The 22,221-nt window shown below is 46.1% G+C and overlaps 1 protein-coding gene across 1 annotated transcript in view; it reads right to left on the bottom strand.

The window, feature by feature from the left end:
* LOC138249671 (TRPM8 channel-associated factor homolog) overlaps nucleotides 1-22,221 on the bottom strand; it is an 81,566-nt gene that overhangs the window by 45,277 nt on the left and 14,068 nt on the right. Inside the window, exon 2 of the mRNA XM_069203632.1 lies at nucleotides 16,571-17,206. Coding sequence (XP_069059733.1) covers nucleotides 16,571-17,187 — 617 coding nt within the window. The 5' untranslated portion in view covers nucleotides 17,188-17,206. The remainder of the gene's footprint in view (nucleotides 1-16,570; nucleotides 17,207-22,221) is intronic.

The raw sequence follows: 22,221 nt of genomic DNA, 5'->3' as shown, positions 1-22,221 counted from the left end.
CCTGGGGATGAACCTTAGTCAAACAGCAACCACAGACCTAGCCAGGTTGTGTCAGGCAAGCCCTAAATTAACCTTTGTCACCCTCTGCTAGCTTAGCACAGAGCAGCCAGGTTTAACTTAAAGGCAGTGTGCAACATATTTGTGCAACACTGTAAACAGTAAAAACAGTGAACACACCACACAAAATAAATCCAGAACTTGAGTTATGAATTTTTAACCCCTTCGCTGCCAGGCCTTTTCCCCCTCAGATGCCAGACCTTTTTTTGGCTATTTGGAGCAGTTCGCGCTTAGGCCCTCCTAACTTTTTCAAAGCTACCCATGCCAAATTTGCGTCCTTTTTGTCCAACATCCTAGGGATTTTAGGGGTATCCAGAATTTGTGGTTAGCCCTCTAGGAGACCACAGAATTGGCCAAAACACAGTGAAACTTTCATTTTTTTTTCAAAAAGATGGGAAAAAGGGCTGCAGAAGAAGTCTTGTGGTCTTTCACCTGACAAAGGCATCAGCAAAGGGTTTCTGGTGCTACAATCACCAGTTTCCCAGCTTTCAGGACCAGGCAGACTTGAATCATAAAACCAAATTTTTCAACACAATTTTGGCATTTTACTGGGACATACTCCATTTTTACTATTGTTTTTTGTGTTTTTAGCCTCCTTCCAGTTAGTGACAGAAATGTGTGTGAAACCAATTCTGGATCCCAGAAAGCTAAACATTTCTGAAAAGCAAACAAAATGCTGAATTCAGAAAGGAGTCATTTGTGTAGATCCTACAAGGTTTTCCTACAGAGAAGAACAGCAAAACTAAAAAGATATTGAACTTGAGGTGAAAAAACAGCATTTTCTCTCCACGTTTTACTCTGTAACTTTTTCCTCCAATGTCAGATTTATAAAAGCAATATACCACTACGTCTGCTGGACTCTTCTGGATGCGGGGATATATAGGGCTTGTAGGTTCATCAAGAACCCTGGGTACCCAGAGCAAATAAATGAGCTGCACCTTGCAATGAGTTTTCATTCTATACCGGGTATACATCAATTCATATGGTGAAATATAAAGAGTGAAGAATAGGTATCAAGAAATCCTTCATATTTACAAAATGGCCACAAGATAAGGTGTTGCAAATCAGTGGTTATTTGCACGTCTCTGAATTCTGGGGTCCCCATACTAGCATGTGAATTACAGGGCATTTCTCAAATAGATGTCTTTTTTACACACTGTCTTACATTTGGAAGGAAAAAATGTAGAGAAAGACAAGGGGCAATAACCCTTTGTCTTCTATTTTGTGTTCCCCCAAGTCTCCCGATAAAAATGGTACCTCACTTGTGTGGGTAGGCCTAATGCCCGCGACAGGAAACGCAACATGGACACATCACATTTTTACATTGAAAACTGATGTGTTTTTTGGAAAAAGTGCCTAGCTGTGGATTTTGCTCTCTAGCTCTTAGGAAAACCTACCAAACCTCTGCATTTTCTAAAACTAGACACGTAGGGGAATCCAGGATGAGGTGAATTGTGGGGCTCTCACCAGGTTCTGTTACCCAGAATCCTTTGCAAACCTCAAAACTCGGCCAAAAAACACTTTTTCCTCACATTTCAGTGACAGAAAGTTCTGGAATCTGAGAGTAGCCACAAATTTCCTTCCACCCAGCATTCCACAAAGTCTCCCAATAAAAATGGTACCTCACTTGTGTGGGTAGGCCTAGAGCCCGCGAAAAGATATACCCCCAAAACACAACGTGGACACAACACATTTTCCCAAAGAAAACAGAGCTGTTTCTTGCAAAGTGCCTAGCTGTGGATTTTGCCCTCTAGCGCAGCCGGCACCTAGGGAAACCTACCAAACCTGTGCATTTTTTAACATTAGACACCAAAGGAAATCCAGGATGGTGTGACTTGTAGGCTCTCACCACCTTCTGTTACCCAGAATCCTTTGCAAACCTCAAAATTGTTCCAAAAAAATACTTGTTCCACACATTTCAGTGACAGAAATTCCTGGAATCTGAGAGGAGCCACAAATTTCCTTGCACCGAGCGTTCCCACAAGTCTACTGATAAAATTGGTACCTCACTTGTGTGGACAGGCCTAGTGCCCACAAAAAAAAAAACCAAAACACTATCTGGACACAGCAAAATTATCAAATACAAAACTACCTGTTTTTGCAGGGGGGCACCTTCGTTTTTGGTCCTGGGCTCAGCAGCCATATAGGGAAACCTACCAAACCCAGACATTTCTGAAAACTAGACACCCGAGGGAGTCCAGGGAGGTGTGACTTGCGTGGATCACCCAGTGTTTTCTTACCCAGAATCCTCAGCAAATCTCGAATTTAGGTAAAAAAAAATCACACTCTTTCCACATTTCTGTGTGGGATCACTGCACTGGGAAAAATGTCCTACCACCCAACATTCCCCTCAGTTTCCCGGTAAAAATGATACCTCACTTGTGTAGGTGGGTGAAGTGCCTGTGACAGGGAAGAGCCAAAAACATGTCGAATTGAGGGGGAACTAGAGCAGGTCCAAAAGGGCAGTTAGAAAAAAATAATTTTTACGCTGACAAGTGGGGCAGAATTTGTATCGGTATTGATGAGACAATGCTGGGTGGTAGGAATTTTTTTGATTCCTGCAGATTCCGGAAGGTTCCATCATAAAAATGTGGGAAAAGTGTGTTTTCCAACAAAGTTGGAGGTTTGCAGGGCATTGTGGGTAAGAAAATGGTGTGGGGTGCATGTGATGCATACCACCCTGGACTCATCCAGATATTTAGTTTTCAGATGTTTCTAGGTCTTGTGGATTTTTCTACATGGCAGCGTCCCAAAGTCCAAAAAGTGCATCCCTCACCATTCCAAGTGGCCAAGTGGGACAATTTTGAGAATTAGCCAAGCTCTCATGGCCCAAATGTAAAACTAAAACCAAAAACAATCAAATGTCCTCTTGCTTGCCGTGGGATAAGATGTTTTAGTGTGCGGGGGAGAGTTGAATGACTGTTACCCCTTCAGTTGGAGTGAGGGCATAACCATGGCCATACTGGTTGGCAATTATCACTACACTATTTCTTTTTTTTGTTAATTCCCTGGTATCTAGTAGGCTTTATGCCCCCCTCCTCCCCCGGGGTGTGGATCAGGGGTAATTGCCCCATCTGCCCACCAGTGGGCAGAACAACTTTGGCCCCATTTATTTGGGGTAGGGGTATGGCCATACCCTCACCCTCTTATTTTGAAAAAAATCTTCCCTGGTTTCTGGTAGGCTTTCTGCCCCCTTGGGCAGATGGGCCTTCCAAAAATAGTCTGATCTGCCCCCAAGGGGGCCAGATATGGCCAACAGTAATGTGCCCCCATAGGGAGCGACCCTTGCCGAAGGAGCTGCACCCCCAAAGAAAACACACACATACACACACACCAATCCCTGGATCCAAACAAAATCTTCCCTGTTTTCTGGTAGGCTTTCTGCCTTGGGGGCAGATCGGCCTCATAAAAATAGTCTGGTCTGCCCCAAGGGGGGCAGAAATGGCCTAAAATAAATTTGCCCCCCAGGGGAACGACCCTTGCCTAAGGGGTTGCTCCCCTCTTATTTTGAAACAAATCTTCCCTGGTTTCTGGTAGGCTTTCTGCCCCCCTTGGGCAGATGGGCCTTCCAAAAATAGTCTGATCTGCCCCCAAGGGGGCCAGATATGGCCAACAGTAATGTGCCCCCATAGGGAGCGACCCTTGCCGAAGGAGCTGCACCCCCAAAGAAAACACACACACACACCAATCCCTGGATCCAAACAAAATCTTCCCTGGTTTCTGGTAGGCTTTCTGCCTTGGGGGCAGATCGGCCTCATAAAAATAGTCTGGTCTGCCCCAAGGGGGGCAGAAATGGCCTAAAATAAATTTGCCCCCCAGGGGAACGACCCTTGCCTAAGGGGTTGCTCCCCTTGCGTGAAATTGACACAAAAAAAATAAAAATCCCTGGATTGTAGTGGTTTCTGCCCCCTGGGAGCAGATCGGCCTAATTACAATAGGCCGATCTGCCCCCAAGGAGGGTAGAAATGGCCTAAAACAAACTTGCCCCCCAAGGGGAACGACCCTTGCCTAAGGGGTTGCTACCCACGTGTAAAACATAAAGTAAACAAAAACAAAATTCCTTGTGTATAGGGCTTTCACCCCCCCCCGGGGCAGATTAGCCTAATTATATAATAGGCCGATATGCTCCCGGGGGGGGCAGAAAAGGCTTAAAAATAATTTGCCTGCCTGGGGAGTGGCCCTCTCCCTAGGACCTGCTCCCCTTATACATAGACAAAAAAAACACATTCCCTGGTGTCTAGTGGGCATTTCTGCTGCCCGATCCAGAAATGCAGAGAGGGACATGAAAGGAGAGGAAAGAAGCTGAGCTTCCAGCGCGGTGGGGCAGCCTGTGATGAGGTCAGCGCACGATTGTGCGCTGACATCAGAAGCCACTAGGGGTCCGGGGTGGAGTTGGAAGAGGAAGCGATTCCCATTCCATCCCTGCCCAGGGGTGGGGGGTGCCAGGCCCATGGGTGGAGCGCTAGCGCTTTCCCCGAGGGCGGTAGCTGGACGTAACGGTTACGTCCTCGGCCCCGAGCGGTGCAAACAAGGACATAACCGTTACATCAAGGGCACCCAAGGGGTTAAAGAATAAACTGTAAAATAGCGCTTAGAAGCAAAATGCGCTAATCAGGGCTATCTGGCTATGCCGAGTTGGGAACAAGTCAACAGTGCAGGCGACCACGATGGAGCATGGGCCAGCTACAGGGACCTCGTTCAGCCAATTGAATCAAAGTACCTTAATACTGGCAGCAAACACATGTTGTATTTTCTGAGCCTTGCTGCCTAGGAGATGTGTTGGTTTTCCCCACGCATTCTAAGAGATGTATTGATGTTCCCGACCCAGTGATGGTGATGCGTCGGTGCCAAGATGCAATGGAGTTTGGGTGCAGGTTCCAACTGTGTCAAGGTGATATGGCGAGTCTGATGAGGCTGTGATGCGGAGCGTCGGTGTCATCACGAAGGCTGCCATTGCCAGAGATGCGGGGACCTTGCAATGAAGAAAGCACTAGAGTGTTGGTTAAGAAGATGATGTGGCAGTTCTGTTCCACAAAACAGTGGTGATGCATCAGTTCTGCCCACGCAGATGATGCGTTGGTTGCACTGGAGCAAACACTTTAGGCCCACTTCCAAGGGTCCAGGACTGGAGTGGCACCACTTTGCAGGACAGACTCACCACTGGCAGAGTCCAGGTGTAGAAGCAGGTTAGTTGGAAGTCTTATGTCCCCAAAAGTTCAGATCAGGACCCCAGCCCTGCTAACGCTTGGAGTAACTCTACTTTCAAGTGATACAGGTCCAGTCCTTCTCACCCAGGCAGGGGAGCGAGAATTGACACCAGCAAAGGAGAAGTCCATCAGAGTAGCAGTCCTTCAGCAGCACAGCAGTCCTTCTTCCTGGCAGAATAGTCACAGCTCCAGAAGTGTACTGAATTGGTGGTGTCAGAGGTCCAGTACTTACAACCAGTTGGGCCCTTGAAGTGAGGGAGACTTCAAATATAGGTCTTTAAAGTGCACAGAGGTCCTGACCTTCCAACCCTGGCTCCAGACTCAAGGAATATGTAGCCCTTTGAGTGAGGACAGGACACAGCCTAATCAGATGTAAGTGAGGTTTGGTCCAGCTCTTCCTTCCCTTCAAGACACACCTAAGCTCCCATTGTGTGTAGATATCTAGGGGCAATACACAAAGCCCAGCTTTCACACATCTCAGACAAATGATCAGAGACAGAAAGTAGACACCAAATGGCTAAAGTAGGAATATGACAAATTTCTACAAGTGGCATTTTCTGAATTGCAATTTAAAATCAACTTCACCATAAGTTGTGATTTTAAATTGTGATTCCAGAGACAACAAACTCAAAATGTTTTTTTTTTCCAGACTGTGAATTACACTCTTAAATTGGAATAAGGTGGTCCAAATGTTATCTAATGGGAGAGATAGGCCTTGCAGTAGTGAACACGACTTTGGGGGATTTTCACTATCAGGACATGTTTAACTTAAAAGTACATGTCCTGCCTTTTAAATATATTGCAGTCTGCCCTCTGGGTTGTCCAGGGCCTACCTTAGGGATGACTTGTATATAAAAAAAGGGAAGGTTTGGACCTGGCAAAAGGGTTATTTTGGCAGGTCGACATGGTCGTGTGAAACTGTACAAACAGGCTCTCCAAAGGCAGGTGTGAGACATGGTTAAAGGGCTACTGAAGTGGGTGGCACAATCAATGCTGCGTGGCCACAAGTAGCACTAACTCGGTGGCCTGGGCACATGTGGTGTATCATAGTAGGAAAGTAGAAGCAAATTAAGTATTCCAGATGGGGACAATGTTACCATGTTTAGTGGAGAATGCACAAGCACTTTAGAACTTGTTTGTGGTGGTAAAGTGCACAGAGTCCTAAAACCATCACAAACAAGGTCAGAAAAGTGAAGGAGATAGGCAAACAGTTGGGGGGAAGATGACTCTAAGGTTGTCAGGTTAAACATGCATTCCCCCAGCTGTAAGTGGGGAGAGACACCCAACCCCTTGGTAGTTCTCTTCACTAAGGCAGAAGAACCTGGAGAGATCATTAGCATTGGCATCATCTGACCCCAGGGGATGTTCCACCATAAAGTCCATTCCATGTAGGGAGATGGACAACCTCAACAGTTTGGGATTCCCACCCCTCACCTGCATGAGCCATCAGAGGGGTCTATACTCAGTCTGAACCAGGAAGTGAGTGCCACAAAGGTATGTTCTCAACTTCTGCCCAGACCACAGCAAAAGCTTCCCTCTCAATGGCACTCCACCTCTGTTCCTGTGGAAGTAACCTCCTACTAATGAAAGCTACTGCTCACCTAGGCCCTCCTTATTCAGCTGTGCCAAGACCCCTCCTATTCCATGTTGGCAGGGAAGCATCCGTTTACACAACAAATTGCTTAGAGAACTCAGGTGCCTTGAGTATAAGTGTTGTCAAAGGCTGTCTGAACTGCCTATGTCCAGATCAACATTTTGGGCTTTTTCTTGGATGTCAGCTAAGTTAAGGGGACAACAATGGTGCCATAACCCTCAACAAATTTGGGGCCATTGCGAGGGGCAATTCATTTACCCTGGTGAGACTGTCTGCCCCAGGGTTATTGTGCCTGCTTCCCTGCCTGAGACTGCTGCCCTGGTGGGACAACCTGTCCCAGGGTGCCCTGCTGCTTCCTCTACCTGCCACATTGATTCCACCTGTGTGAGGGAGGAGGTGTCTCATTGCACTTATAGCGCTGGCTCTTCCCCCGCAGTGCGGATGAACTCGGGCTGTACCCGGGCAAAGCCCGGGCTAAGGGCGGGCCTGTCCATGTCTGTCGAAGCCCAGAGGAGGCTGGCCTGGGCCCGCTCTCTTTCATTTTTGATTCTAAACCCACTGCTGGTTGTCATGGCCTTTGTTATTACAAATAAGGTATTTAGGGGCTTAAATGTGTCTGGGCAAGTAGTTCACCACCTAGTAAATCAACTGTGTAACATTGTTTGTGAGACCCTATTAGGTGGTGCTAATTATCTTTCTTGGGGACGATAACAGGGAAATACCAGTAAATAAGGAGTAGGTTCCCCCTTGAGAAACAGCACTAATAACAGGGGTTGAGTAGCTTGGGACCAAAGTTCATTAAAATGACAGATTGTGGGGAAACATAAAGCGGCTGAACTTTCCCTGGCTAAGGAGAAAATCCCCAAGAAAATAAGAAATGCAGGGGAAAATTGTACCATTTCCGAGATTGATGTCCTAATAGAAGAGGCTGAATCCTTGCTGTGTGCCAAGTCCAAATCATAGGAAGCACCTGATAAAAAGATCAAGGGGGTCATTACGACCCTGGCGGACGGCTGAGAAGCGGCGGTAAGACCGCCAACAGGCTGGCGGTCAAATTTTTGCAATTATGACCATGGCGGTTACCGCCATGGTCATCTGCCTCTTCTGTGTTCCGCCCGCCAGGGCGGAGACAACCGCTGGGCTGGAGACCTGGGTCTCCAGCCCGGCAGTCGTCACTATACCGCCGGCGGTATTTGGACCCGGCTGACCGCCATGGATTTCATGCAGTTTGGAACCGCCATGAAATCCATGGCCGTAAGCACTATCAGTGCCAGGGAATTCCTCCTCTGGCACTGATAGGGGTCTCCCCCACCCCCACCCTGACTCCCTCCCCTACACCCCCCACCACCCCTGCCACCCCCCAAAGGTGGCAGGACCCCCCTCCCCACCCCTACCCCCAACATCACATCACTCATACACACCCGACACTCACGCAGGCACCACCAACACACATACACGCACACACACTGACATACATGCCAACAGCCACACACACAGTCAGACACGCACATACACATTCAAACATACATGCACACATCCATACAGACATACCTACAGACATACACGCACTCATTCCCAAACACACAACACCCCTGCAAGCATACACGCACTCACACACCCCCTCTACATACACACACGCACACCCCCATGCACGCACACAACACACAACACCCCCCCTCCCCTAACGGACGATCAACTTACCTGGTTTGTTGATCCTCCCGGAGGGGACGGGATCCATGGGGGCTGCTCCGCCGACACCACACTGTCAACAGAACAACGCCACGCCGAATCACAGGACGTGATTTGGTGGGCGGTGTTCTGTTGACGTGGCGGTGGAGGTGGAGCAACAGTCATAATACGCCGAGCGGAAAACCGCCACCACTGGCGGTCTTCAGCACGGCGGTCCCTCGGCGGTCTTGACAAAAGACCGCCGAGGTCAAAATGACCCCCCAAGTCCTTCTATACAAAAATGATAGGGCCACCCATGGCAAAAGTCACCGATGGGAAGGGGGATGCTGTTGGGCAATCAATCCACCAAAGTCCCGATATTATAACAGAAAGAGATAAGAGATAAAGACAAATCTGCACAGGCCCCACGCCAGCCCCCAAGTCAAAGCTAAAGTATTGAAGAGAAGGGTGCAGCACCAGGGTGCTACATAATCTGCTCCAACAGGTATACTGTTCTGTAGGAGGACGTGTCAAACAATGCGCCTGACAAAAATATTATAGATACTTACTCCCAATATGGCCCTGTAATACAATTGACTAAGGAGGGAACAGTATCATGACATCAAGACCAGGACAGCTGCCTGAAATGTAAAATGCGGGACAAAGTAAACCTACATGAGATCATTGGTAATTTAACACAAGAGGTTAAGGAGTTAGGGTGTCTGGTAGAAACTCTGCTGGTCTATACCAAGGACAGGGAGGGAAAGGGAATCAATAGATAGGCGCATATAAAAGGAAACTCACCCAGCCCGAGCATTTATTAGGCAGATGCTCAATTCCCCCACAACCCATTGCACAGTTCAATCAAAATTCCAAGCAGTGCAATGCTACTTATATATCACACGGGCATAGAGAAACGGACAATAATTGCAACAGCAGGCCAAATGATTGTATTGATCTCCAGATATAAACATCCCATAAGGAAGTTCGTACAACCTTTTGTGAGGGCCGTTTTAAATCTTGGCTGCTAGAGATACAAGCAAGGTATCCAGCTAAAGCACATATTATACCCCATGACAGGAGGACAACTAGCTCTGTAAACATGCAATATTCTGAGAGAAGTTTAAGGTACCCCAAGAAGATGTAGGGCCTCATTACGACCCTGGCGGCTGGCGGTAACACCGCCAACAGGCTGACGGTGTTCTGCCTGCTATTATGACCGTGGCACAATAGCCACAGCCATACCGCCAGCCCCTCCACTATACCGCCAGGCTTTCGCACCGCTGCCCTGGGGATTATGAGTCCCCGACCGCCAGCATGGCGGTAAACACTGCCATGGAAAGGCTGGTGGTAAGGGGGATTTGGGGTGCCCCTAGGGGGCCCCTATGCTGCCCATGCCACAGCCCCATCGCGCATTTTACTTCCCAAATTTCGGGCAGTGAAATGGGTGACGGGTGCTACTGCACCCGCTGCACATCAGCATTGCTGCCGGCTCTATTATGAGCCGGCAGCAATGTTGATGTGACTTTTCCTGTTACCGTCTGCTGGCCCAGCGGAAAAGTCCAAATAGGGAGCCAGAAATACCCCCAGCACTGGCTGTATACTGACCCCGCAGCTTCGTCGGACTTCTGTGAAGCCACCGACGTTGCAATGAGGGCCAGAGTCTCTTTAACAAATGTGCTGAAATTGCATCAATCAGGTGGGGAAGATGGGGACTCCCTTAAAAAGAAACTCACCCACTGGATTGGGCATAAGTGGCAATGTTTATTATTTATTCGTTCAGACATCGTGAAAGTAGAAAGGTTGTCAGGAGGTAAGGGGAGAGACAACGCTATCGCACTGACAGTGAGGGATAAGAGACTAATAGATGGTCTTATTGCTATGGAGCTGAGATCTGGTGCGTCTCCTAAACCCATGATTAGATTTAGATTGCATAACCCTTCTTCTCCTGACCCCTTAGTTTTGAGGAACAGCCAAAGAGGGATGGGTCTGTCAGCATTGACCAGAAGAAATACTGACCTTGAGACAGTACATTGACTGACTCAATTGGGCCCATCGATCCAGGGCTAGAATGCAGGTGCAACAATAGATGGAACCCTATGTGAGAACAGTCAACAGAATTTGAGGCCAGGGAGGAAAGAGGAGCTAACACTTGGAAGCAATGATCTTGCAATATCCCAGGGACCCGCAACAAGCTCTGCGTTTCCATCAATTTGATATCCTATACAATTTGACCTTAATGACATCACAGAAACTGACATCTTATGAATTATGACCCCAAATCTCCTGGGATTAAAGTCACATTACTTTAACCCATAATGAGTGACAATATTGACATTCCAAAATAGATAAATATCTGTTTTAGACAACAGGTATTATAGAGTGCTGACATGATCTTTTAAAGGGGTGGGGCAAACTTATAAATTGTGGTGAATAAGGGAAGCAAATGACATAGCCGTCATCTAGTGGGATTCAAATGGGGGTTCTCCCACAAAGAACATTTTGAAAAAATTGGGTCAATTAGTGCATTTTGAAGCACAATTTTCACATAAATTTGATAACGATCTATAAGCTCTGAAAGGCCACTCATGAAATATTGAAGTCTTTTTATGATATGCCAGGCCAAATCAACCTGACATATCACCAATAGCTGATTCAATATTTTTTTTTCAAAATGTGCTATGTTTGCCTTCACTCATCAAAAAATGCCCCCTCTGTGCTAGGCTCAGTATTTTCTAATTGGTGTCCCTTATGCCAAGAATTACATTCAATATGCTCATGCCGAAGTTTGTTATTACAGCCTTGCATATACCATTAGTGATCCTTTTGTCAAAAATTACCTTGTTTGTCAAGGCCAACATTTTGTCATGGTTCCCTTAAATGCCTTGCTCGTACTCCCATATGAAAATGAATACCTCAAATGTGCTACCTACATTTTTCTAAAGGTGCCCCCATGCCAAGAGTTTCCTCAGGTATGCCAGCACCATTCAATCACACTCACCTGCATTCATTCACTCTCACTCGCTTGCACTCACAAACAATCTCTCTCCTTTTCGCTTGTTAGAAAAGGGGTTTTCGGTTGGCTAGGGTATGCACCTTAGACAGGCAGAACCCACCCACTCTAGTCAGGACGAGGGAGTTACACACCCAAAATAACCCCTGCTCACCCACTTGGTAGCTTGGCACGAGCAGTCAGGCTTATCCCAGAGGCAATGTGTAAAGTCTTTGCACAAAACACTCAACACACATGATGCACTACCCACACCACAAAGGAAACACAACACCAAGTTATATAAAAATAAATTGTATTGCACAACACATCACTAGACCAAACACAACATGTTAGTAATACCCTGCTACACAAGCAGTTGTCAGAATATTACTTGGGTACTATTACTCTGTGAAAGCCAAAAGTAGTCATAATAAAACACATGGGATATGGGTTGTCCTGCAACATAAGCAGCAGTCAGGTTGTCGTTGTTACAAGAATACACATCCCAATAAGCATACTATAAGGATGCCTAGGTATCACTATAAATGCGCACAGGGTGAAACATTCCCTGAAAGGCCCTTGTCAAAAATGCATGCAATGCAAAACATGTACTTGTAAATGCCCATAAAAGGAACATTAGAAAATACATGGCAAGTCATGAGAGCACATTGTTGGATAGGCGTAGGTCAGAATGAGCATCTTATCAACAGTGCGAAGGAATGACGCTAAAGGCACGCCACTTACGGCATAGCAGGGCCAGTAAGCCCAGATTCATTGGTGGAACACCGGAGCTCCTGTGCTCCTCGTACTGAAGGCACTGGTGGGCCCTCGGTGGGATGGGGCCTCTGTTGAGGCCTCTACCTGTCCTGCTAGACACAGCCCCCACTGATCAAGGTCCCCGTGATTTCCAAAAATCAGGCGGGGGAGAAACCACCACAAGCAAGCCCACACCTGCCTACCACAAGGGGAGACCTCTTGGGGTCTCTTCCAGCAGCGGGATTCCAACCGGCAGCCGTCCGCATCCTCACAGCACCACTGCGGTCTCCTGGGATCCTCCGTCAGGTTGTGCGGTGGAAGCCTTCCTGGGCCTCCTACCTCTGCACTAGGATGGTGCGGGCCAGTCCGCTCTCTGACCCCCTCTGTGGGGGAGCCGGCTTCCTTCTCCTCGGCGGCCCACCTGCGGCAGTCCCAGGCTCCTAAAAAGGATGTCTGTTGGTGCCCCTGGGTTGCTCCACAAAGTGTTCCTGTGCCCCGGGTCACTGTTTGGAAGCACGTTTGTCCATGCCAACTTGCCGGCCTCAAATTCTCTCCCACGTCCGAGTGGGAGGGGGTAGGTGACCGCGCAATGGCACGGGGCACTTTCCTGTGCCTGCGGGGGACAAAGGTGGCACTGCCAAGTGCTCTTCATGTGCTGGGATGACTTAAGCAGAGCTCTCTCCCAGTGCTTCAGGAGGATAAGGCAAAAATGCTCTTCCTGCACTCCTTCGATGCAGGGAATGGTGCAGGGGAACAGGGGCCTCAGCACCCAGCCCCTGAAGACAGAAAGGGGGAGCACAGGGCTGCAAGGCGCAACAACAGGCCAGAACAAGAGTTGCAGACAGTGGCAGATACTCCTAATGATCCAGCCGGTCACAGGTCAGCACAGCAGCCACAGTCCAAGGCGGTGCCTGGTGAGTCCTTCCAGCAGCATTTGGTGTCCTCTTCAGTAGTCCATTAATGTCCAATAATTGTGGGAGAAAGCCCCTGTACTATACTCAGTTTTGCAAAGCAATTTTAAAGAGCGGGAGAATAATTTCCAACAAGTTACAACTGGTTCCAGGAGTGTCCCCTCTCTCCTCCAGCACAGGCTCCAGACATTAGTTGGGAGTAAACACACCCTTTGTGTGAGGCCAGGGCACAGCCTTTACAAATGCAGGTGTGCCCCACCTCCTCTTTTCCCAGCCCAGGAAGACCATTCAATATGTAGACGCAGCGCTGTGACACCTCCACCCTCCCTGTTTACAGGCTGTCTGAAAAGTATGCACAAAGCCCAGGTGTCATTCTGCCCAGACGTGGATTGGAGTCAAGCTGCAAAACACCAGTCATAAGCACAGACAAAATACTCACTTTCTAGAAGTGGCATTTCTATAATGGTAATCAAAAAACCTACACCAGTAAGCAGCATTTCTCACTACCATTACAACCATACCAAACATGCCTACGCTACCCCTCATAAGTCAGACAATACCTCCTAGATTTAAGGCAGGGTAGATAGGGCCTACCTTAGGGGTGACTTACATGTAGTAAAATGGGAGTTCTGGGCCTGGTAAGTACATTTAGATGCCAGGTCCCTGTAGCAGTAGACTACACACGCAGGCCCTGCGCTAGCAGGCCTGAGACAGGTTTGAAAAGCTACTGATGTGGGTGGCGCAAGCAGTGCTGCCGGCCCACAATTAGCATTTAATTTCCAGGCCCTGGATATAGAGATAGCACTGTACAAGGGACTTTCAGGTAAGTTAAATGTGCCATTCTGGTATAAGCCAATCATACCAAGTGTAAAAGGGAGAGCACCTGCACTTTAGTACTGATCAGCAGTGAAAAAGTGACCAGAGACATAACATCAGCAAAAAGGCTCAAAACAATTAGGAGGAGGAAGGCAAGACGTCTGGGGCATGCCCCTATAAAAAGTGCCAGGTCGAACATCACTCATTCACATTCAGTCCTACTCCAACTCACTCACACTCACAAGCACTTATTCATTCTCACTCTTACACTCATACACTATCACCCACTCATTCTTCCCCATTTACTCCTGCTCATTCTTTTTGACTGACTCATACTTACTCATTCACTTGCGCCTATATTATTCTCTGTCCCACAATCTCACTCACTCTCATTCATTCTTTCACTCATTCTGGTATAAGCCAATCATACCAAGTGTAAAAGGGCGAGCACGTGCACTTTAGTACTGATCAGCAGTGAAAAAGTGACCAGAGTCATAACATCAGCAAAAAGGCTCAAAACAATTAGGAGGAGGAAGGCAAAATGTCTGGGGCATGCCCCTATAAAAAGTTCCAGGTCGAACATCACTCATTCACATTCAGTCCTACTCCAACTCACTCACACTCACAAGCACTTATTCATTCTCACTCTTACACTCATACACTATCACCCACTCATTCTTCCCCATTTACTCCTGCTCATTCTTTTTGACTGACTCATACTTACTCATTCACTTGCGCCTATATTATTCTCTGTCCCACAATCTCACTCACTCTCATTCATTCTTTCACTCACTCTCACTTGCATTTACTTACACTCTTGTTCACACTTACTCAGGTTCTCTTTCATTTATACTCACTCCTATTCAGTTTGCACTCATTCTCACTAAGTTTCACTTACTCATTAGCCCTTCACTCTCACTCATTCTTACTCACTCTCCAACACTTCTTCATGTTCATTATTATTCATTCTCAATCAGCCACTTTCATTTACTTGAAGCCATTCTTCCTCTTGCTCATTCATTGTCACTCACTCTGCCCCACTCATAGTCAATTACTGATATCCAGTCGCACTCATTCTTACTTGCTACCTGTCAGTGACTCTCAGTTATTTCACTACTACATGCTCACAGATTCACAAGCTCAAAAATATGACATTGTCACACTCACACAATCACACTATGACTCAAAAGCACCCACACATTGTTCTTCACTTACCTCAGCTGCCTGGGCAGGTTTTGTTCCAGATCCTGGGGCAACACCTTTATTACATTTATAGTGAATAATATATTATTATTTACTAATAGTGTAAATAAATTGGCTTTAAAGTAACTTGTCACCACGTTCCTGGCTCTGATTTTACCACCTCTGAAACCAGGTGTCACAAAGGGGAAAGCCAGAAGTCGTAGCTGTGACCTCTGGTGACCTCTGGTGACCCCCAAATGATATCCATGCACTGCCACTTCCCCACCTCTATCAGTCTCGCTTCTACATTTGAACCTCCTGTCACACCTCACACATACCAACATCATTTTAATCATTCACGAGTCAAGTGTCCCAAGACTCCTCCACGTATACAGAGTGCCAGTATTTTTAGGAGCGAGCGCAAAGTTCGCCGTTTCTCTTCTAATCTCCCTTTAGGGCAGTGGTCTCCAAACTTTTTAATGCCACGCCCACCCAGTTGAAAAAAAAAATCATTGGGCCCCCCTCAGAATTTTTCACAATTATATTATAAAGATGGCAATGTTTAAACATGTCTGGACATATTTAAAAATTGCAGTTAAGTACTGTTACCTTTTTAAAAATGCAATAACATACTTCTGCTTAAAACAAAGGCCTGTTATCTGTACAATGCTTCTTTTGGCCAGAGTCTGGCTCCCCCCTGGGATCACTTGAGGCCCCCCTAAGTGCCCCCCCTCCAGTTTGAAGACCACTACTTTAGGGGGATTTTAACCACGCCCATGTTACAACAGTCACTTTCATTGGTTTGTGGGCTTGCCTTTTAAAATCGGCTTGTTTTCATTTGTAAAAGGCATGCATACGTCGTGCCTGTTCCAGTGGTTAGCCCTCCTCGGGAGCACCGGTAAACTAATGGAAACATACGAGGTTTCATGTTTTCCGTATGATTTCTGGACTACTTTTTCTCTTTATTTCGCAGCGGATCGCGCTGTGTTTTACACAGCGTGATCACGCTTTTTCTTTCTTCATTTAATTTGGCAAGAAAAGTTCAGTGAGGAGTTTACACCACTAACAGCTCTAACTCGACGTAATGCAAGACCCGTTGCATTGCAAATGCTTGTTTTATTTTATACATTTGTACGAAGGGTTTTAACATTTGCGAACCCTCCAAATCAGTAAATCAGAGTTTTAGAGTGCAAAAACCTTTTTTCTTATCTAATACCTTTTCCAACTCGCTAAAATAGGTTTTGAAATAGATTCTGATTCAGTATTTGGAAGGGATGTGTTTTGGGTGTTCTTTTCACATACTGAGTTGGTACCCTATGTATGTATGTAGGTTTTTCTGATTCGATATCAGTCACCACAATTTAAGTTTGATCTTGTTTTCACTCACCGGACAAGCAATGGGCAAATCGGGACTTCTTTGGAGATTGAGAAAACTCCCCTATCTCCATAGTTGGATGTGAAATAGATGCCGGACACATTGATCACTTGGTTTCCAGGAAATTGAAAGCAGACATTTTCTGTGCTGTGTTTGTAGGCCCAATGCCAGGCTTGACCAGCAATGAGAAGGCCACCTCCCTTCTTCACAAATGCAATGAGCTCTTTCTTCTGACTGGCATTATAGGCATCCATGCAATACACACCAAAGGAATCCTGAAACACACCAGTGGACTGCACCTTGATGTCTTTATCAGAGAAGGTCTTCACCAGGGAGTCAAGGTTAGACTGGATGCCAACCAAAGCATCTGCTGATGGTTTCAGCCAACGGACAGCGTTGAGGAGGAACTGTGAGAACTTTGGGCTATAGAGATAGGTCTCATGAGCGATGGCCACAATCCGACCCTTCCCGTACTGAGAAGCTGCGATGAGAACTTGGCCAGAGTCACTCACGACCACAGGGAAGGCTTTATCCCCGATCAGGAGCAGCTCACAAGGAATGGCACTTCCTGTAAAGTCCAAAGTGTCAACACCTTGAGTCAAGGCTCCGAAAGATTCTCTGAGGGACATTTCAAAGTGGTTCTTGTTCCTGAAAATATATAAACAAAAACAGAATTAACAGTAAACATCTTCAAATAAGACAAATGTGCTGTTCTTTGGCTATATAAACTATGTATTAAAGGAATGTGTTTGAAAATGTATTACTCCTCCTTGCATCGTGAAAGAAAATCTGTACCTTCTGGTGGAACATTAACAACCACTATTTTTGTGGTAGATTTGTGGGGAAATGTTCTGATAACATCAACTTCAGCGCTGAGAGATGCATAGGAATGTTTGTTTTTTATGTAACCTGTATCTTGCATTGGAAATTTCCCACTTTACTCTAAACCACAACAATGTCAGCACCATCAATGTTTGGTACTGAACCCCAAGCAGGTTTCCTTATCTGTAGCCGAGATGTTTGCAGTTGGTCAATCTTCCGCTAATGGTCTACCCTCTGCATCTGTCAGGGTAGGGGAAGGGATTCTACTTTAGAAAGCTCCCAGGGGTGATAAATGTCCTGGTGCAGCAAAGTTCCCAGGCTCTTGCTATTGATGAGTACCACCTATAGTCTGCCGACAGTCTGCAACGGTCTGCCCACCTTAAGAGGAGGGTCTGGGTCTATCACTGTACGTGCCCTAAGGTTAGAAGGCCACAGCCTCCCACACAAGGCAGACCTCATCACAGACACATGCAGCCCAAACATGGCTATTAGGGACTGCCAGAGGTGGCAGGTGTGCCCTTTGGCACCCTTGGCACTGCTCCTGCAGCATCTGCACACTTCTAACAAGAGGGTATGCTATGTGAAATGCAAATTATTCAACAAAACATAAAATACATTTAAAAACTCCCTTCTTCTTTTTTCTGTGCTGAAAACAAAAATAATGTTATATAAAGCCATGCCTGTTGCAGAACACTGAAAAAAATGTGTGTACATATTATTATGCATAAAAAAGCAGACCTTACACATCTTGGGCACGAATGAATGAATGATTCAATCAACCAATCAATGACAAGACTTAATAAGAGCAAGAGTGACTTCATAGAGGTATCCCAGGACTGGGCCATAACATATTTTTGGTTTGTCCAGCTGAATACAGACAACTTTATCTCTTCACAAGATCTCAAGTCAGCACAACACACAACATACAGTAGACAAAATACACATAGGGTTCTGATTCAGCCCCCTTAAGCTGTCACTTTGTTTAGGTGAGCCCCCTTCAGGGATTGGCTCTAAGGGTGTCTGTCACTTTTCGAACAGCCTACAACAGTTGGCATATGTGCATATTTTTTGCATTTAGAGTTGTCAAAGGATTTTGGGGCAGAAGCTTTGAATTTATGTTCCAATATCAGCTTTTCATGCCCTCTTTGGGCAGGTCACTGACAGTGCCCAGGCACGCTCGTCCAAATTCTAAATGTGATTACACATCTAACATTCAGGGATATTGATATGTGTTTTTTAATATTGCAACACCGCAGCAGCTCACTAATATTACTGCAAATAATATCTGCCACTGACTGCCATTTCTCATATGCAAGGTCCTGTTTAGATCTAAAAGGAGCTTTTCTATGGTTGTTGCATGTTGTTAAAAAATAAACAACATTTGTCTGCAAAATAACCCATTTTTGGGCAGGGATCCAGGAGTAATGTTTTGACATTTTAGGGTTGATCCAGCCAATATATGCCCACATAGCAGTATTGGGATATTCTGCCGATGTTGAGATTTCATCTTTGTGGAAAAAGTTATTATTAATGTTGTAATAGCTCGATCAATAATTCTTCAAAATTGGCGATCAGCAGTGACCTGAAAGACCAACAATGGAGGGCCAAAATGTTAAGTACTAAGTAGTTAGAGCATCGATATGCGTTAAAATCTGGTTCGCATAACAAATTTCTGCGATTATGTGAGGCAATGAGATATGGTGGTTGAAGCTGGCCATCTTGTGCTTATAGAGGTAAAATTACACAGAAGTGTACAATCTTTAGGCAGAAATTTGAGGTTCTGAGAAATGTGGCATTTGAACACTGCCTAATATCATGATGCATTGATTCATTGAATATGTCAAGACAGAAGGTTGAGGTTGTGGGAAATGTGCAATACAAAATGATTTACTGGTTGCAGATTCACTTGATGGTAATTGAACATTGCCTTATTTTTTGATGTGTTGGTTCAATGCAAATTTTGATTTGCAGGATGTATGAACTCTTCCAATAAAAAAACATTGTCTGCAAAATGTCTGTAATATACTCCCACACATCACTTGTATTAAAATTAAAATAAAGGAAATGATATTTAAAACAATTTATGTTAAAAAATCATGCAAGGTCCTCGGGGCAAGACTGTGTGGAGAACAGAGCCGGATCTATCATGGGGCCCCCTGAAAGGATGGGGCCCTGGGCAAGAGCCCACTTTGCTTATGCCTTATAAAGTGTCTGCATAGGTGATAAGGACCCAAAGTAGTTCCACTCCATGCGATCCAAAGAATAGCCTGTTGCCAGCAATTGGGCTGGAACTGGCACTTAGGGTCTTATCACAAGTCTGGCGGTCACTAGAGTGCCAGACTCGCGGTGGCGGTCCCGACCGCCGCGGTTTTGAGGGTCCAACTGTCAAATTAAGAGTTTGCCAGGCAGTCAGACTGCCAAAGGACTGACGTCTCTTCCAGGATCAGTGATCCCGATGGGATGATGACAGTCATGGTTGTAATCACCCACGGCGATGCTAAAATCAGTGCCGCCATGCTGATTGCAACCTTGTTCTCCGCAGAGAACAAGTGCAGGGGCAATGGGGGGGCTGCACTGCCCATACCAATGGGATGGGCAGTGCACTGGTCCCCCTGCCCAGCACCCTTGAAATGTGCACTGTCTACTGTGCAGACAGTGTGCATTTGAAGGGTACGGGTGCCCCCTGCATGCTGCAGCATTTCTACCAGCTCTATTATGAGCTGGGAACAATGCTGCTACACCATTCCCTCTGGGCTGACTGGCAGAAACCTTGGTTTCTGCCAGTCAGCCCAGAGGGAAAGTTGTAATGAGGCCAGTGGGGAGACCACCAGCACTGAGGCGGTCTACTCATCGGGAGTTTGGCAGTTGGATGTTTCCATCTGTCAAATTCCTAATGACCCCCTTAGTCTGGTGGCTTTAATGCAGAGTCTGTCTGTCCAGCCTGAAGTTGTGTGTCATCCTCATGGGACAATGCCATGCCTCTGAAAGATCTGGGCCTGATTTAGAGCTAGGCGGAGGGGGATACTCCGCCACAAATGAGAGAGATATCCTGTCGGCTGCATTACGATCTCATTATAACCTATGGCGATCGTAATAAGGCGGACGGGATATCTGTCACGTTTGTGACTGAGTAACACCAAACTCTCAATCAGGCCCCTAGTCAGCTCAGAGAGGGTTTGAATGAATGTTAAACAGAATGAGGGGAGAGAGGCGATCTCTGCGGGACCAAACAGCAGGCTGCAGAGTTACTCGATTTAAACCTTAAGGAAAATTAGTGACTTCAGAAAAATACCTCCTATGACTCACTCTATTAAACGTATTTACATCACCACATGATCCTCGTAACAACTGCTTTGGAAAGAGGTCCCAGCTGCTGCAATATGACACACATGCAAGAACTGAGGTGCTCTAGCAGACAGCATGTGTGGGGTTCCTGGCACTGCTGAGGGCTTGGAGTGTGTGAACTGCGGTGCACTGATGGAACTGCACCCGAGGTCCCAGTAATGGAGGAGCAGACTGTACTGACTGTGGGCACCTCAGTTAAACAATTGGTATATGGATGCATTACACGCTACAATATAGAAAGAAATGATGGATTTGCATTTCTTGTAATTATCTGCAATCTACAGTATTTTTGTATAATTACACAAAAGCAAATTACATAAATATCACACATTCAAACAAAGTTCCATTTGCAACCCCTTGAGTTGAGATGTGCTCAGAGGAAGGGGCTTGATAGGTGGTTCCCCTTTGACTTAGTGATTTGCAAGGGAATGGATCAATAATTTGTGAATGAAATTTGGGTTCTAAACCATTGATGCACCATGACCTCTTCAAATTAGGTGAAAGCTGTTCACACAGTGGAAGGACATCTCTAACATTATGGCCAGACGGGGTGGGGAACAAAAGGACAAAAGGACCACTGCATGACCCCCCTCATGTGAGTGACTGGATGTCAATGTGTAGGTCGAGCTTACCATACAGTGCAAGCACTCTGGTTGAAAAAGGCCTGTTGTGAGCTTACCAAGAACCTACTTGGGCTTCCAGCCAACTCACTGCTTACCATTGGTCGCCTTTATTATCACTCATATTTCCTTGCTTCTTATTCAGTGGATTTTCTTGTCCATTTTGTGTTGGTCTCTTCCTTGAATCGTAACCTGTTTACCATACTCTTGACAGGCCATTCGCTGCTCACTTTTGGGAACAACTTTTTTTTCGCTAAGCAGTTCATCAGAGTGCATGTGTTTTCCAGCTCTCTCTTTCTTTTGCTTCTCCCCACCTGTGCGCTCTGTGTTGCACACTTCCATGTGCTTCTTCTCTCTCCCCAATGCTCTGTTTTGCTGTCGCCCACACGTTGCTAATTCTTACCTGGCTTCATTTTTTATTTATTACCCTCACCCCCGCTCCACATTGCTCCCCTACCCTAATCTGTATTTCCACTTGCTTCTCCATTTCTCCCCAACCCCACCATGCGGTACTATTTTATAACATAATAATTATTTATTTTTTGGAGGACTAGGCCACAAAGTTTTGCCGGACCTCGATGAAAGTGGTTTAGTGTACTCAAATGTATTTTTTATTGACCGATGTAAGTGGTGTTTGTCATCTTAGATTGGTCAATCAAAGGTCAAACAAAATGGCACTTGCATCATTGTGCAGGTCACGTGCATGGTGATCCGTGGAAGACTACCAGGACATTTTCCTTGAACAGGAGAGTAGGTGTGCTAAGAAAAATGGGAGCTGAAGAATTTAAACAGCATAGGCCAACCTTAAGAGACAACCAACCAGATTGTGTACCACCACTATGGTAGATGCATATGTAGGTTTATAGAGAATTGGGT

Source organism: Pleurodeles waltl, chromosome 8, assembly GCF_031143425.1.
Source record: "Pleurodeles waltl isolate 20211129_DDA chromosome 8, aPleWal1.hap1.20221129, whole genome shotgun sequence".
Lineage (NCBI taxonomy): Eukaryota > Metazoa > Chordata > Amphibia > Caudata > Salamandridae > Pleurodeles > Pleurodeles waltl.
The sequence above is the reverse complement of the archived record's forward strand: the minus strand, read 5'-3'. Positions and strand labels throughout refer to the sequence as shown.